This window comes from Lepidochelys olivacea, assembly GCF_965140295.1.
Source record: "Lepidochelys olivacea isolate rLepOli2 genome assembly, chromosome: 14".
NCBI lineage: Eukaryota > Metazoa > Chordata > Testudines > Cheloniidae > Lepidochelys > Lepidochelys olivacea.
In genome coordinates this window covers 19,948,590-19,963,864 of record NC_140424.1, presented here as the reverse complement: position 1 = coordinate 19,963,864, position 15,275 = coordinate 19,948,590, and the positions used below count along the sequence as shown (strand labels likewise).

The following is a 15,275-nucleotide window of genomic DNA, read 5'->3' as shown; positions in this document are numbered from 1 at the left end:
GTATACTTAGGAGTGGGATATCCTATATTTATTAGATGTATATGAAGCATTTGAAAAGTATACTAATTGTGTACTTAATAGCACTACTGCTTCAGAAACGGAACTTGGCATTTTCTGGAAGCATCAGTCTTCCTTTGTTCAGAGATACTTGCAAAATGTTATCCAATTGTGTTTTGAAAATAGTCTGAAATGGCATTGTGGTAATGTCCTAAAGAAAAAGGACACCTAGCTAATATCCTCCTCTCCTCCCTAAGAATGTGATGGTGATTAAAAGAAATAATATTTTGTCTCCAAAGAGTCCAGGCATGAATTCAGAGCTCAGTGTTTATGCTAGCCTGATAGTAACCTAGCAGGAACAACACTTGTTTAACTAGTATTTTTTTTAATGAATTGATTGCCAGTATCTCAGTATTCTTAAGGAAATGCTGCTTCCTGACTTTACCCTTCTTGATTCAAACAGTTGACAGTGGGGTAGTGTTAGCATTTCTGCATGAGTGAAACTGAACAGACCTTTTTTTGTTTAAAACACATCCGTTTTGTCTGTAATGTGCAATTGAAGATGGAAACCAAATGTTTCTGGGATGCTATGTATGCCTAGAGGGATTTTTTGGTGCTGTCTTGTCTATTCTATTGTTGTTTGTCAAACCTCAGCTAAAAGGAATACTTTTGCACTGTTTCTGTACTATTCCGTAAAGCCACAGCTGGAAATAGTGTTCCAAAGAGAACAGCACATAAGCAGCTAACTGAAAAACAGTGAGAGAAGCAATGAATAAGCTCTTGCTCTAGTTACGCTAATTAAGCTACTAGGGGAGAGCATCTTTAGAAGTGCGCCCATAATACCATGGCTAACCCAATCCCATAAAGCCTCTGTATGACAACCCTTTTCATCAATAGCATATCAGGAAAGTATCTTGTGAACCCCCTCTTTGTAGCATGTTATCTATCCACTTAATATGTTTGAGTCTGATACTGACCTTTTTTATCTGCAAGGTGCTGTGGTTTATCAGTAACAGGGTCATCTGTCTGTGCTGCGACTACAGTCCTGTACCTGTACTACAGGCTCAGAAAACTTCTAACTTTTGCAGTGGTTTCAAAATATTTAAAATATATGAAGGGCCTCAGAGAGTGAAAAGGGGAGAACTGAGACTCTAGAGATATAAGTAGAGGAAACCAAACTTACACCCCTGCTTTTAGTGAAGCAACAAATCGCGCTGTTACGAACCTGTTTCACAGGAGAGCTTAAAGAGAGATGGCAACAAGGAAATAAGAATGGGGAAGAAGTACAAGTTTCAGTAAAACCCAGGTGTGGAGAGCCTGGAAATGGAGACTCCCTGCCTCCAACATCCACGTTATTAACTTAACAGAAATATGACTTATGAATTAAAGATAGCAAGGAAATCTCTTTGAAAACTATTATGATGCTCAGTATCTGAAGCACTTACAGGACAGATTCTGCAGCACAGTGACTGCAGTTTACGCCTAGTCTGCAATTGAAAATATTACTGTCATAGATTCATAGATATTTAGGTCAGAAGGGACCACTATGATCATCTAGTCTGACCCCCTGCACAACGCAGGCCACAGAACCCCAGCCACCACTCCTACAAAAAAAACCCTTACACCTATATCTGTGCTATTGAAGTCTTCAAATCGTAGTTTAAAGACTTCAAGGAGCAGAGAATCCTCCAGCAAGTGACCTGTGCCCCATGCTACAGAGGAAGGCGAAAAACCTCCAGGGCCTTCCAATCTGCCCTGGAGGAAAATTCCTTCCCGACCCCAAATATGGCAATCAGCTAAACCCTGAGCATATGGGCAAGATTCATCAGCCAGATAATACAGAAAATTCTTTCCTGGGTAACTCAGATCTTACCCCATCTAATAACCCATCACAGGCCATTGGGCCTATTTACCATGAATATTTAATTACCAAAACCCATGTTATCCCATCATACCATCTCCTCCATAAACTTATCGAGTTTAATCTTAAAGCCAGATAGATCTTTTCCCCCCACTGCTTCCCTTGGAAGGCTATTCCAAAACTGTCATAACTCTTCTTTTGGGATCTGATTCTTTTACTGAACTAGTTATACTTGTACAAGCCCCTTGTTATCTATAATTGTAGAAAGATACCTCGTGTAGCTTATTTTCTGTCCCTTATAGGAATAAGCACTTTTATGCCTATATAACTGCGCTCACACTAGGGGAGTTTTACCACTTTAACTGTACTATACTGGTACAACTTTTATGTTGGACAGACCCTTCCTGTATAGGGTAACGTGCCTGTGTAGCCCAGTGATTAAGACCAGACCACAAGAGTGTAATTTTAGAGAAGGTATTACATCTGTTTCAAAGCATTTTAATGATTTTGGCCATCGCATGTCAGGCTTGGGTTTTCAAGCTATTGAATCAGTTAAAACAAACTAGAGGAGATGACAGACAGAGGCACAAGAAGCAGTCTCAATATTTTTAATAGGAATTGGCTGCTAAAGAAGTGACCAAAGGCCGTCCTCCATTTCTGGAGAATAGAAACTTACCAGTGGGTCCCAAGCTGTTTTCTGTGAATGGAGCTATTTGTTGCATGTAATAAGGGATTGTGTTTATGCTTAGAGGTGTTTACGTTGTATGTTGGCTGCAACATAGGCACTGGATTCTGGCAGTCAAGTGGTTTTGCAGCCTTCTGATGAGGGATATTGTTATATTTATATGTGTTGAGGGGAAGTAATGCTGTCTGTAACTGAGCAGTGTCTCAGATCTGATAAATGAAGCACATGCTTGGAATTAAAAGGCACACCGCCTTCCTGTGGTTCAGCAGTAACGATGAACAGGTGGAATGAGATTGGCACTTCAATGCTGATTATGATCTTTGGATCTTGTGTAAGAATGGTCATGCTTATTAGCTTTGTGGTTCCAGTTGAGACAGACTGGAAGGCCTGTACATCTGGCATGGTGTCTCTTTTTGTTTGAGATTAACTTCACTTTCTTTTATTATACTATGGTGCTTACACTCTGAGTTATTTTTTTCTGAGGTGCGTGAAAAGAATAGATTTTACTTTTCCAGAAAAGTATATTAAAATAATCCCTAGGCCTTCAAGCAACTATCAGTGTAAGAAGTTGGAACAAAGAGAAAGATTGTGAAGCTCATTAGAGATTTAAAATATATGAAAGATGCATGAGCCCAGGCAATAAAATCCCCTATCATAATTCTGCAATATATGATCTAGGGAAAATGTGCTAGAGAGGACTTGGTAAGTGTTTTGTACAGTTTTCTAAGGCTTATTCACATGGGACTAACTTACAGTAAAGCAATAGAGGTTCATTATAGCTAGCATTGTATTTCTTGTGCATCACAGTGTTTAGGGAGGTGGTAGAGAAAATCAAGTAGCAAAGTCATTGTACTTCATTGTAGAGTTCACTGTCCCAGTTTGCTATAATCAGGTTCCACAGCATGCTGGAAATCATCAGCCTACATGTAAAGCACATTGCAACTGATATCAAGCTCATTATCAAAGTGAAATATAATTTTGAGGAAAGAAAATACTGTGAAGAACACCCTGCTAACAAAAGTAGTGTTCTTAGGTTGCTAAACTCTGCATAGGCCTTACCACTGGAAATTTGAATACAATGATGAGCAGAGGAGAAAGTGTAAAAAGCCATTTCCTGTAGTGAACAAGAAATCAGAAGGCACATCAAGTATGAAATGAGCTACTGTTCATCTTGTTACAACTATTAGACACTTTCAAAAAACTAGTTTTGCAAAAATAATAATAATGAATATATTCCAAGGCGAATCCTCTTGATTTCCTGTACTGTATATTAGTATTGGGGGTTCCAGGAAGTGCTCAGTGTTGGCCCAACTCTGTTCCCATTGAAATCAATGGTAAAACTCCCACTGACTTCATTGGCAGCAGAGTTAAGCATTGTCTTCACTAGAAACTCTCACCCTAGATGGATTTTCAAAAGCAGCTAGTGATTTGGGGTTCCTCAATTTTGGGGTCCCCAATTCGAGAGACTTTAAAGAGTCTTGATTTTCAGAAGGTGGGTGTGCAGCACTATCTAACATTTCTAGTCTCTAACCGCCTTCAAACAACTGCCATTTTTGTTAAAAACAACCTGCCAGAAAAATGTTTCCTTCTTCCCCAAATGTGGAATATCTCCCCCAGTGGGAGATTTGTCAGAGTTAGGATTTTGGAATTTGGTCCAGATAGATTTTTTGTTGTGAAAGAGTGTTGTGTTTTGGTTTGGTTTTAATGCTACATTTGTTTACATATGATGTAAGCCCTGCCAATAAAGCACTGTTTCTCATAATAACTGTATAACTGATGACTTATGTGTAGCTGCAGGAATTGTGCTTTTCCCTTCCTATATTTTAGCTTGGAAAAGTAGCAATCTTTTTTTTTCTTTTGGAATTGTGAAGATTTGAGTAAAACACAGACAATCAAAACAAAAAATATTTTGCCACTCTCTCATTTTCTTACAACCAAAGAGTGATCTGATAAATCAATCACAGATACTCAGAAGCCATTGCAATATTGCATTCTGTTGTTTCCTAATAATGGTTATTTTGGCTTTTGAGCCAACTGAAAGCAGTAAATAAGCCTTAGAGTAACTAACTCATTTACTTATGATCCAGCTTGAGAGTATTTTTCAGTCATTACATTATTTTATAATTCATAGGTTTCTCCCCAGGATACAGTACTGCAGACACGGATGGTCTTCGTAAAAGACACAAGATTGGAATTAATTGGTGGAGGAAAATAAATAAAGAGACTGTGTTAAGCCTATTAGTCTAAAGTAAACAGGTCATGTAAGCCTGATGCTCTGAGTTCTGCTTATTGCATAAACAGTTGGGTGCAAGTTCTGTATCCAGTTTCCGGACACACATTTTTTTAAATTAAAAAATAAATAGTAGTGGCAGAAAAATAATCAACTGTCTCTTGGACCACCCACATGGTGTATAACCCAGTGGAAGAATTACCTATTCAAGGCTAATGTGTTTTACAGTACTATAGTTATCAGGTTTAAACTGCCTAAAACCATTGGAAGTTACATATAAAGATACCTCTGTATTAGGCATTCATCTTTCTGAAAGAAAACTTTAATTTGGGTTGAATCAACCCATCTTCCAAGGGAAATTTGTCTCATATACTTACCTGCTATGTAAAATCATACATTGTATTAGCTTGATTCTTTCATGCTTTCTTTTATTGCCTTTACTGGGACTTTCATATGTCAGATGACCTCAGGATTGGATGTGTAGTGTGGCCAACACATGGTGTTTATACTTTGCAGCAGGTAGTGGCCATAGTTGGTACATGGGGGAGGTAATATGCTGGTCAAGGACCCTAGTCATACAGGAAAGGTCGTTGGGTACATAACACTGAGTGGCTATAAATACAGTCCATGGACAGATCAAGACTTTTTTGTAGTTATTTAAGAACAAAATCCTGCTGATGCTCAGCACAATAATGCTCTTCATTTCAGGGTCTGGAGTTGAATTTTCAACTTCATTCCTTGGGAATTAATCCTGGATTATGCTTTTCCTTTTATCTTAGCTGAAAGGTGAACAGTTTATTCTTTGATCACAAAGTTGGAAAAATAATTAAATAAATTATCCATAACAGCATTGATATTGCAAAAAAGATAGCTCAGGTCCTTGGAACAGAAATCCAGGGTATTGTTTTATATTTCCTGCAAGAATTAAGTTCCGCCACCAATAACTTTTTTGCACTAGGAGAGGGAATAATAATGAGATAATAGTAAAGCAAAGTTTAACAAATATGATCCGCTGCTAGTAATGGGACGTCTTTTATATTTGTTAAATGTTGTTATATTAACCCTATTATACCATTCATTATTGCCATTGGTAGTGCAAAAAAGTTTGGTGGGGGGAACTTAACTCTTGCAGGGAAGTGAAGAGTTTGAAAGCAGGTAAATGCAGCATGCAAAGTACCAAGACATAAAATGTGCATCCTAAATTTGGCAAGGAAACATTAGCCTGTTGCCACACAAACTGAGATGGGAAACACATAATTGTTCCCTACAAGTATTCTCCATTGGTTTGTACACTTCCATTTTAAATTCCTCATGTAATGGGGAACCTTAGAAGATTATTGCACAATCAGATGGCTCCCATCCCATGGCTTGTCCGCACAGAAGAGAAGCACAGAGGGAAAGTTTAGGGTGCCACTACCATGCCCAATCCTGGCTCTCCTATAACATGTGTAATTGACACTCCACAGACTCTTTACATGCTGAAATATGGAGGAGTGTTTGGGGCAGAGCTCACAGGAATGAAAATTATGTTAATTTGTGCATTTGAGAGAGTAACTCAAAGAGCTAGAATCTGGACCTTAAGTGTTTTGGCTTCAAGTAATTGATCATGGTTATCACATGCCAATGTCCTACCTACCCCCATCAGTCACTGTGTAAATTCTTTTTGCAGACATCAATCCCACTAGCTCCTTAATCACTTCTGCTTTACTCTTGGGTTCCATCCAGTTGGTTGATCTTTCTCTTGTACTGAGGTGCCCAGCACTGGGTGCAATATTCTCAGTGTGATCTTACAACCGACATTGCTGGGGGACTCTCCTCTTGTTGGTCTGTGATGTGATGCTTCTGTACTCGCAGACGGAAACTCCATTAGTTTGTTTTTCCATTCTCATCTAATTAGCAGTCCATTGTCACCCTCACGCTCTTCCAGCAGTCCTGCTTTCCAAGCAGAAACATCTGCCTCCCATGGAGTGTTTGATTAGTTTCCTCCAGATTTTAATAGCTGTATTTTTCCCCATTGAGTCTCATTTTGTTATGTTCTGCTCATGTTTCTAGTTACTCTGTGTTCCTTTATTATTTATCTTTTTTCTCTGTTGTTCACGGATTGGCTTATAATAGAAGGGCTGATACAACAGTGATTTTACCTAGGGCTTGAAAAGAGCCCCAACTGATAGTACTTGGCTTCCACCCCAAAGACTTTCTGCATGAGACAGTCTTTATTTTGTAACTGAAAAAAAGTTCAGTCTGAGAATTGCCTGAAGGCACTGAGGGCCTAATTCTGTTGCCAAGGAATTTTGCCCTGGCTTGGAAGGGCAGAGGGCTGGCAATTCCCTATCGCTTTTCACCTTCAGACCAAGAGTAGAGTAACAATGGGAGATTGACTGATTTACTCCATGTAAATTATGTCACTCAGGTGTGAATTAGCCACCCTGCTGAGTGACATAACTTATGCTGATTTAAGCGCTGGTGTGGACAGCGCTATATCAGGGGGAGAAAGTCTCCCCCTGACATAGCTGCTGACACTTGAAGGAGCGGGAGTCATTAAGCCAACGAGAGAGTTCTCTCCTTTCAGCTTAGAGTGGCTACACTAGAGTGATTACAGTGGCGCAGCTGTATCAGTGCAGCTGCGCCTCTGTCAGCTCTCTAGTGTAGCCATAGACGATGGGACTGATGTAACTCCCACTGAAATTAATGAAAAGACTTCCATTGTCTTCAGAGGGAGTGGGGATCACTAGATTAAGGGAAATGATTATCTTAATCATAGGAAGAAAATGAGGTGGCTGCTGCTATGAAAAGAATCCAGCCTTCTGCAACATTATGTGACTAAGAAATAAAAACCCAGCTGTCTGAATTTTCAAGCTTTCTAGTTTTTAAGTCTTGTTAATCAATTTTTAATGCAAAAATAAAAAGGGTAGAAAAATGCCGCCCATCCCTCCACAGAATAATTGATTTCTATGAGACCTTAACTAAATATCTACAAACAAATGCTCTGCTTTATTCTGACAGGCCTGAGAGGGTAACATGAACGGGGCAATGGAAACCAAAAGAACACAGGCTGCATTTGTAAAATTCTCTGGAAAATGTTATTGGCAACCCATGCTTTATTTTGGAGCCACCATATAACTGGGATCACAGGCATATTTGTGAGGAATGCAAATAAGGAAACATTTGAAATATTTGGCAAGTTTGCATCCAGAAATAATGCTTCATTACAGTGTACAATAAGAGAAACCGAAGTATTTCTGTGGTAATTTACAATGCTTCTTAAATCTGTTTAACTTGGCCGTTTTTAAAAAATCTGTTTGCATTTTCTAAGGCGGTTTACAAGTACATAGGTGTGTATGAATGTATGAATTTAGGTGTAATATAAAATAGAAGTGAGAATACAGGCTCCCCAAATTTTGGTACACTGTGGTTAAGAATTTATTGTACTGTTACAGAAATGTTCTCAGGTATTATTGCAGTCATGTTGTACACAGGTATCTGGTGAAATCTGTTAGCTCCACAGGTAGTTTCTATAGTGTTTTAACATATGTAGGTTAATGGATATTTAGTTCAGAATTGTTATACTCAGGCAAATGTGCAGGTATTGGTTATCCAGATAGCAAATGAGAGATACATTTGTCTAGTGGTGTTACAGTGTAATTTGAGCTCAAGGTCCTCTTGTTTTGCTTTTGTTCCTTGTACATTACAAGTGACTATAAAGCATGCCACTTGCCACCTAGAATTGAAATTGTCCAATCCAAACTATGGTCTGTTCTGTGTTCTGTATTTCTGGTCTATTGTTGAGCCACATTTTAGAAACAAGCTTTCCTATTCTGAGCCATAAGGTTGTGATGTGCTTACTTGATGCTGCTGTTAATATTGTTAGTTGTCTTGTGGCTCTGAATGTGTGTGTTTGGCAGCAGGAAGTCTCTTAGGCTGGATTTTTTTTTTAATTCAAATGTATGTCAAAGATTTTCTGTAGCTTTTTTGTGTGTATGAGCAAAATGTTTGAAATCTGTCCCAGAAAATGTGTGTGTACAGTGAACTACTAAATCACCTTAAAGTTATCTTTAAAAGTCTTTAATTAATCTTTAATCTTTAAACATTTTTTCAAGGAATGGGATAAAATGATGGATTTGTTGTCAGCGAGGTTTAACATGCTTCTTGTTAACTGACATCTTTCAGGGGACATTGAAGTTTTTTTCACCACGTGCCTACATAGGGGGTTATTCTAGAACTTTAGAAAGGACAACCTGTTATAACTTGACAATGCTTATATCAGGGGTTCTCACACTTTTTCATAATGGGATGGTTTTTCATTCAGTAGAAAATCCTGCTTTCCACTGGAGAAAAGTTTCTGACAGAAAAATTTTGATCAGCCCTACTCATAATGTAAGTAGAGTGCATGTCTCATGAACACCTTCCCTCCTACTGGCAATCACACAGAGCACCTGCTTTCCCATTCCCAGGTGCATAACACCTCTATGGCAAACTACAGTAATTGTCTGCCTCAACAATAGAATACGGAAAGCTGTCTTTAATGTGATTCAGCAGCTCCAAGCAAGGAGGAGAGCCAGAACCATCGCCCCAATCTTGCACTCACTCATACATGCGCTCAGCTTTACTCATAAGAATAAGCATTTGCAGGATAAAGGCCCATGTAACCAGCCCACACTCCTCCAAGTACCAGCAGTCACTGTGTGGACCATGGTGATTCATAGACAGTTTGAAAACCACCATCCTACACTCTTTTCAGAATGGCTCGTGAGAAGCTGAAGATCAGATTCCTTTTGAGGGCTTTGTGAAGTTGAGAAAGGGAATAGAGGGGCAAGTTTAGTGGGGGAAATGACAGCAAGTGAGACATTTGCTGGTAGTACTGAGCTTTATTAAATCCTTTGTCTCCTTTTTCTGTTTTCACCAGGTAGCTGCATTTTGTGATGTTGATGAAAAAAAAATAGCAAAAGGTTTCTACACTTACCAAGAATCCAAGGTTAGTAACAACTACTGTCCTTTCCATTACTGTCAACTGGAATTATCTTGTGAGAAGTGACATTCTAAGCTCATTGGACAAACAACAAAAAGAGGGTCACTAATTTTAAATATAGTGAAGAATTATAGTATGCAGTCCATACTGTATTTATTTAATTAGGGGTCTAGGTGCTGGGGATGGGTAATGGAACGTGTGGAGTTTTTCTTCCTGTACAGTAGGGAGCCAGAGTGACATTCAGCACCAATTGTGAAGGTGTTTTTTTGTAATCTGAGAACTGAACGAGAGCAGCAACTCATTTCACATAGTGTATAGAACAGATGGTAACAAGTTTTGGTCAGTTCCAACCCATGCTAGAATGAAACCATTGGCCCCTCTTATGTTAGCAATCCTGCACCCTCCAGTCTCCTCACCAATAGCTATCGCTACAGGTGGGGAATAAGCAGGCAGAAACAGAGACTCTTCAGGAACAAGGATCCTGTTTTCATCTAGATATCTCTAGAAATGCAGAATAAGAAAGGGAATTACGTGGTTTGGATGGGGAGGGAAGATTTATAGAAGCAGAATTATTTCCCTGAAGACTGTTTTCCACGAAGATTCAACTGCTCTTTAGTAGGAGAGGGGAAATGGAATGATGTGGGGTTTCATGACTTAGCATCTCCTGTGTCAATAAATTATACCAATAAAAAGCATGATCACAGCAACTCTGTGTGGGAGAGAGGTCAGTTTCTAGGTCTAAGGTAAGGGAAGTTCTTTGTACTATAGTTGAGAGGTAGCCAGGAGCACACTGCAGTCACTGAAAATGTGGTCAGTTTAGAGGGGAAGAAAAACAAATATCTTTTTAATGTATTCTGTGTATGGGGACAAACTCCTGTTGAAGTGAGTTTTGCTACTGACTTTAGTGGGAGCAGGATTTGGTCCATGATGCATAAAAGCTAAAATCTATGGTGAAAGAAAGAAAGAAAGAAAGAAGTTTATGGTTATTTATAGACCCATATTCAACCTAGCACAGTATTTCTCTTTGAAGAAGAGTCCAAAGGATAGATTGTAACATGCTCCCTAGGTGACATCTCTCTCACTAGCCCAGCTGGGAATCACCTGGACAAAATGCAGGCAGCAGGTTTTTGTGCCACTCAAGATAAAGGAAGAAGATATTTAAATGGCAGTAAATGAACCATCTAAAATGAAAATGTCACAGTCCTGGTGCAATATCAATTTTTATGGTAATAAAACAATTTAGCTCCACTCTCGAGAATCTACTGTAAGCATAAGGCCAGATTCAGTGCTCTTGATTTCACTGGGCAGTCAGACCCTTGGAGCTCAGTACTCTGAGAAGCTGATGTATGCCGTCAGCTCGTGCTGAAGGCAATGGGAATTGAGGTGTTTAGTAACTTTGTAATATCCAGGGCCCTTCATTCTTGACGATCCAGTTGAAATATTTGTGTAATAAGCTCTGGCCTGAAATCATGTGTGTATCTGTCTACGGCATGTATACATCTCAAATTAGTGGTCATATAAAAAAGTGCACCAGAAACAACATTCTGTAGGTTGGAGTTAAGAAAGCTGATTGTATGAAAGATGAAATTAGTTATTGGGTGTTACAGAAAGTAGTAGTTTATGGTGACCCAGAAACTACATTGTATTTGAAGTGAAAGGCAAAATAATGAGCATGAATATATAACCACTTGAGCCATTCTAATACATGATCTTTGAATACAATTTCACTCTTTAATGCCAAGCAACCTCCATTACTGAGCTAAAAATAACCCTTTGTCTTCTAACCAAATTTCATTGTTTGCAGGAGAGACCAAAACCCAAAATTCCCATACAACATTTCAGAGACGCGACCCCACCTTTCATTATCTGTGTAAAGTTGGTGAGTACAGTTTTTGGCATAAGCTAAATGAACCACATCTGTATCTACAAGCATTACCCTAATTAAGGATGTGCTTTTGTTTTTATTATAAAACACATTTTCCAGTGGTTTATAGAAGTGTTTTTAGTTGGGCTGTCAAGCGATTAAAAAAAAAAATCTACATTTGTAAGTTACACTTTCGTGATTAAGAGATTGCATTATGGTACTTGTATGAGGTGAATTCAAAAACACTATTTCTTTGTTTATCATTTTTATAGTGCAGATATTTGTAATAAAAAATAACATAAAGTGAGCACCGTACACTTTGTATTCTGTGTTGTAATTGAAATCAATATATTTGAAAATGTAGAAAAGCATCCAATAATATTTAATAAATTTCAATTGGTATTCTATTATTTAACTGTGTGATTAATCGCGATTAATTTTTTTTTAGTTCATTGCGTGAGTTAATTGCGATTAATCGACAGCCCTAGTTTTTAGTCAAAACTCATCCGAAGATGTAGAGGCCAATTTTGTGAAATTGTTTTTAGAGATTATTGCAGAGAGGGAATGGAAATGTTGGAGTAATATTAAGAGTAATAAAAGCAAGGATATCTTTAAAGGGTCCTTAATCTGGTCTCCCTTTTTGACGTACAGTTTTGTGGGCACAAATGTGGTTGCATGTTGCAGACATGGTTGGTCACTTGCCCTTGTTTATACCGAAAATATTGCAACCATAACTGTGTTCAGGCACACAAACTGTGGGTGCGGAAACAGAGACTTTGTTATATAAATCAAGCCCTTAAGTTATCGTGTGCAACATGCCCATCCTTAAGCCACTTTTGCGTCTGAGTACTGCTGAGAGTCAAAGACTGCACTGCTTTCTCTTTCACTCATTCGATTGACTCCTGAATTACTAAAAGATGAGCAGCAGATATTCTGCTATTACATTAAAATAACAACATAGCACAACCCAAATAAGGAACAACACAAAAGCATCAGATCAGATGCTGAAAGGCATGATAGCAAATACACTCTTACTGTGAATACTAAAAGTTACTGAAACTTGCAACTAATGCTACATATTTAAATACTATATTGGCAGGTTTCCTTCATATAAACAAAGACATTTAAAAAACCTATTCAGTTTGTATGATTATTTAGCTGAAACTCATCCCCTATAATCCCCTTTGACCTTAGCGCCCCCAAGGTTAGGGTCAGTACAGAGATCAAAGTACTTCACAGTTGTAAAACCAGACTGCAAGTACCCCAGGGCATTATCCTGTAGACAGGTTGGTACTAAGCCTGACATTGGCTAGTAATATTGCAACTAATTTAATTTTTCATATGAAACATAATGGTGGGTGGAAGACTGAGGACAAAACAGCTGTGTAACCTATTATACAGTGCATCTAATTTCTGAAGCCCTGACAAGGAAGCTATTATACAATATCTTGTCTGCTCTGAAAACTCTGATCCATGATTTCAACTGTAATTTTACAGTACTTTTCTCTATCAGTGACTGTATTCTGTGTGCAGACTACACTATACTGCATAGCACCTTTAAAGACACTGTTTTTGGAGCCACAATTTTGTCTACTTAGATGGAATCTTTGTGAAATGGCCTCTGGAATCTCAATATCTTTTAATCACCTTTCTGTTGATGTGAAATTAAGAATGAAAATAGTCACAATTTTGGTGTCAAATACCCAGAGACCGTGGCCAGGTAACATCCTCATTTACACTTTTGCACCCTACTGTCTGAGCTGTCTTGTTGGCTGATGGTAACACTGATGTTTCTTCCTGAAGAAACTACAATCCATCGGTGATCTTCCTGAAAACACCATCATGGCCACTATGGATGTAGAAGCCCTCTACACCAGCATTCCACACAAAGATGGACTACAAGCCATCAGGAACAGTATCCCTGATAATGTCACGGCAAACCTGGTGGCTGATCTTTGTGACTTTGTCCTCACCCATAACTATTTCACATTTGGGGACAATGTAAACCTTCAAATCAGCAGCACTGCTATGGGTACCCGCATGGCCCCACAGTATGCCAACATTTTTATGGCTGACTTAGAACAACGCTTCCTCGGCTCTCGTCCCCTAATGCCTCTACTCTACTTGAGCTACATTGATGACATCTTCATCATCTGGACCCATGGAAACGAAGCCCTTGAGGAATTCCACCATGATTTCAACAATTTCCATCCCACCACCAACCTCAGCCTGGTCCAGTCCACACAAGAGATCCACTTCCTGGACACTACAGTGCTAATAAACAATGGTCACATAAACACCACCCTATACCGGAAACCTACTGACCGCTATTCCTACCTACATGCCTCCAGCTTTCATCCAGACCACACCACACGATCCATTGCCTACAGCCAAGCTCTACAATGCAACCGCATTTGCTCCAACCCCTCAGACAGAAACAAACACCTACAAGATCTCTCTCAAGCATTCTTAACAACTACAATACCCACCTGCTGAAGTGAAGAAACAGATTGACAGAGCCAGAAGAATACCCAGAAGTCACCTACTAGAGGACAGGCCCAACAAAGAAAATAACAGAATGCCACTAGCCATCACCTTTAGCCCCCAACTAAAACCTCTCCAACGCATCATCAAGGATCTACAACCTATCCTGAAGAACGACCCATCACTCTCACAGATCTTGGGAGACAGGCCAGTCCTTGCTTACAGACAGCCCCCCACCCTGAAGCAAATACTCACCAGCAACCACACAACAGAACCACTAACCCAGGAACCTATCCTTGCAACAAAGCCCGTTGCCAACTGTGTCCACATATCTATTCAGGGGACACCATCATAGGGCCCAAACACATCAGCCACACTATCAGAGGCTCGTTCACCTGCACATCTACCAATGTGATATATGCCATCATGTGCCAGCAATGCCCCTCTGCCATGTACATTGGCAAACTGGACAGTCTCTACATAAAAGAATAAATGGACACAAATCAGACGCCAAGAATTATAACATTCAGTCGGAGAACACTTCAGTCTCTTTGGTCACTCGATTACAGACCTAAAAGTGGCAATATTACAACACAAGGCTTCAAAAACAGACTCCAACGAGAGACTGCTGAATTGGAATTAATTTGCAAACTGGATACAATTAACTTAGGCTTGAATAGAGACTGGGAGTGGATGGGTCATTACACAAAGTAAAACTATTTCCCCTTGTTTATTCCCTCCACCCCACCCCCCACTGTTCCTCAGACGTTCTTGTCAACTGCTGGAAATGGCCCACCTGGATTATCACTACAAAAGGTCCCCCCCACCCCCACCCCCGCTCTCCTGCTGGTAATAGCTCACCTTAAGTGATCACTCTTGTTACAGTGTGTATGGTAACACCCATTGTTTCATGTTCCCTATGTATATAAATCTCCCCACTGTATTTTCCACTGAATGCGTCCGATGAAGTGTGCTGTAGCTCACGAAAGCTTATGCTCAAATAAATCTGTTAGTCTCTAAGGTGCCACAAGTACTCCTTTTCTTTTTGTGAATACAGACTAACATGGCTGCTACTCTGAAAACTGATGTTACTGGAGCTGAGATCATAAATTCTGCTAGTGAGGTAGCAGAGAAAGAGGCCACTGCACAGGCCTTGAGCAATATTAAAACCATAAGAGAATATAATAG

The 15,275-nt window shown here is 39.3% G+C and overlaps 1 protein-coding gene across 5 annotated transcripts in view; it reads left to right on the top strand.

The window, feature by feature from the left end:
* The window catches only part of B3GNTL1 (UDP-GlcNAc:betaGal beta-1,3-N-acetylglucosaminyltransferase like 1), a 301,690-nt gene that overhangs the window by 274,283 nt on the left and 12,132 nt on the right, over positions 1-15,275 (top strand). For all 5 annotated transcript variants that reach the window (XR_014713947.1, XM_084646629.1, XM_084646631.1 and 2 more), the window contains 2 exons: positions 9,677-9,745; positions 11,544-11,618. Coding sequence is in view for 4 of the 5 variants with exons in the window: in XM_084646629.1 (XP_084502755.1) it covers positions 9,677-9,745; positions 11,544-11,618 (144 nt within the window). In the remaining variant the exon portion in view is untranslated. The remainder of the gene's footprint in view (positions 1-9,676; positions 9,746-11,543; positions 11,619-15,275) is intronic.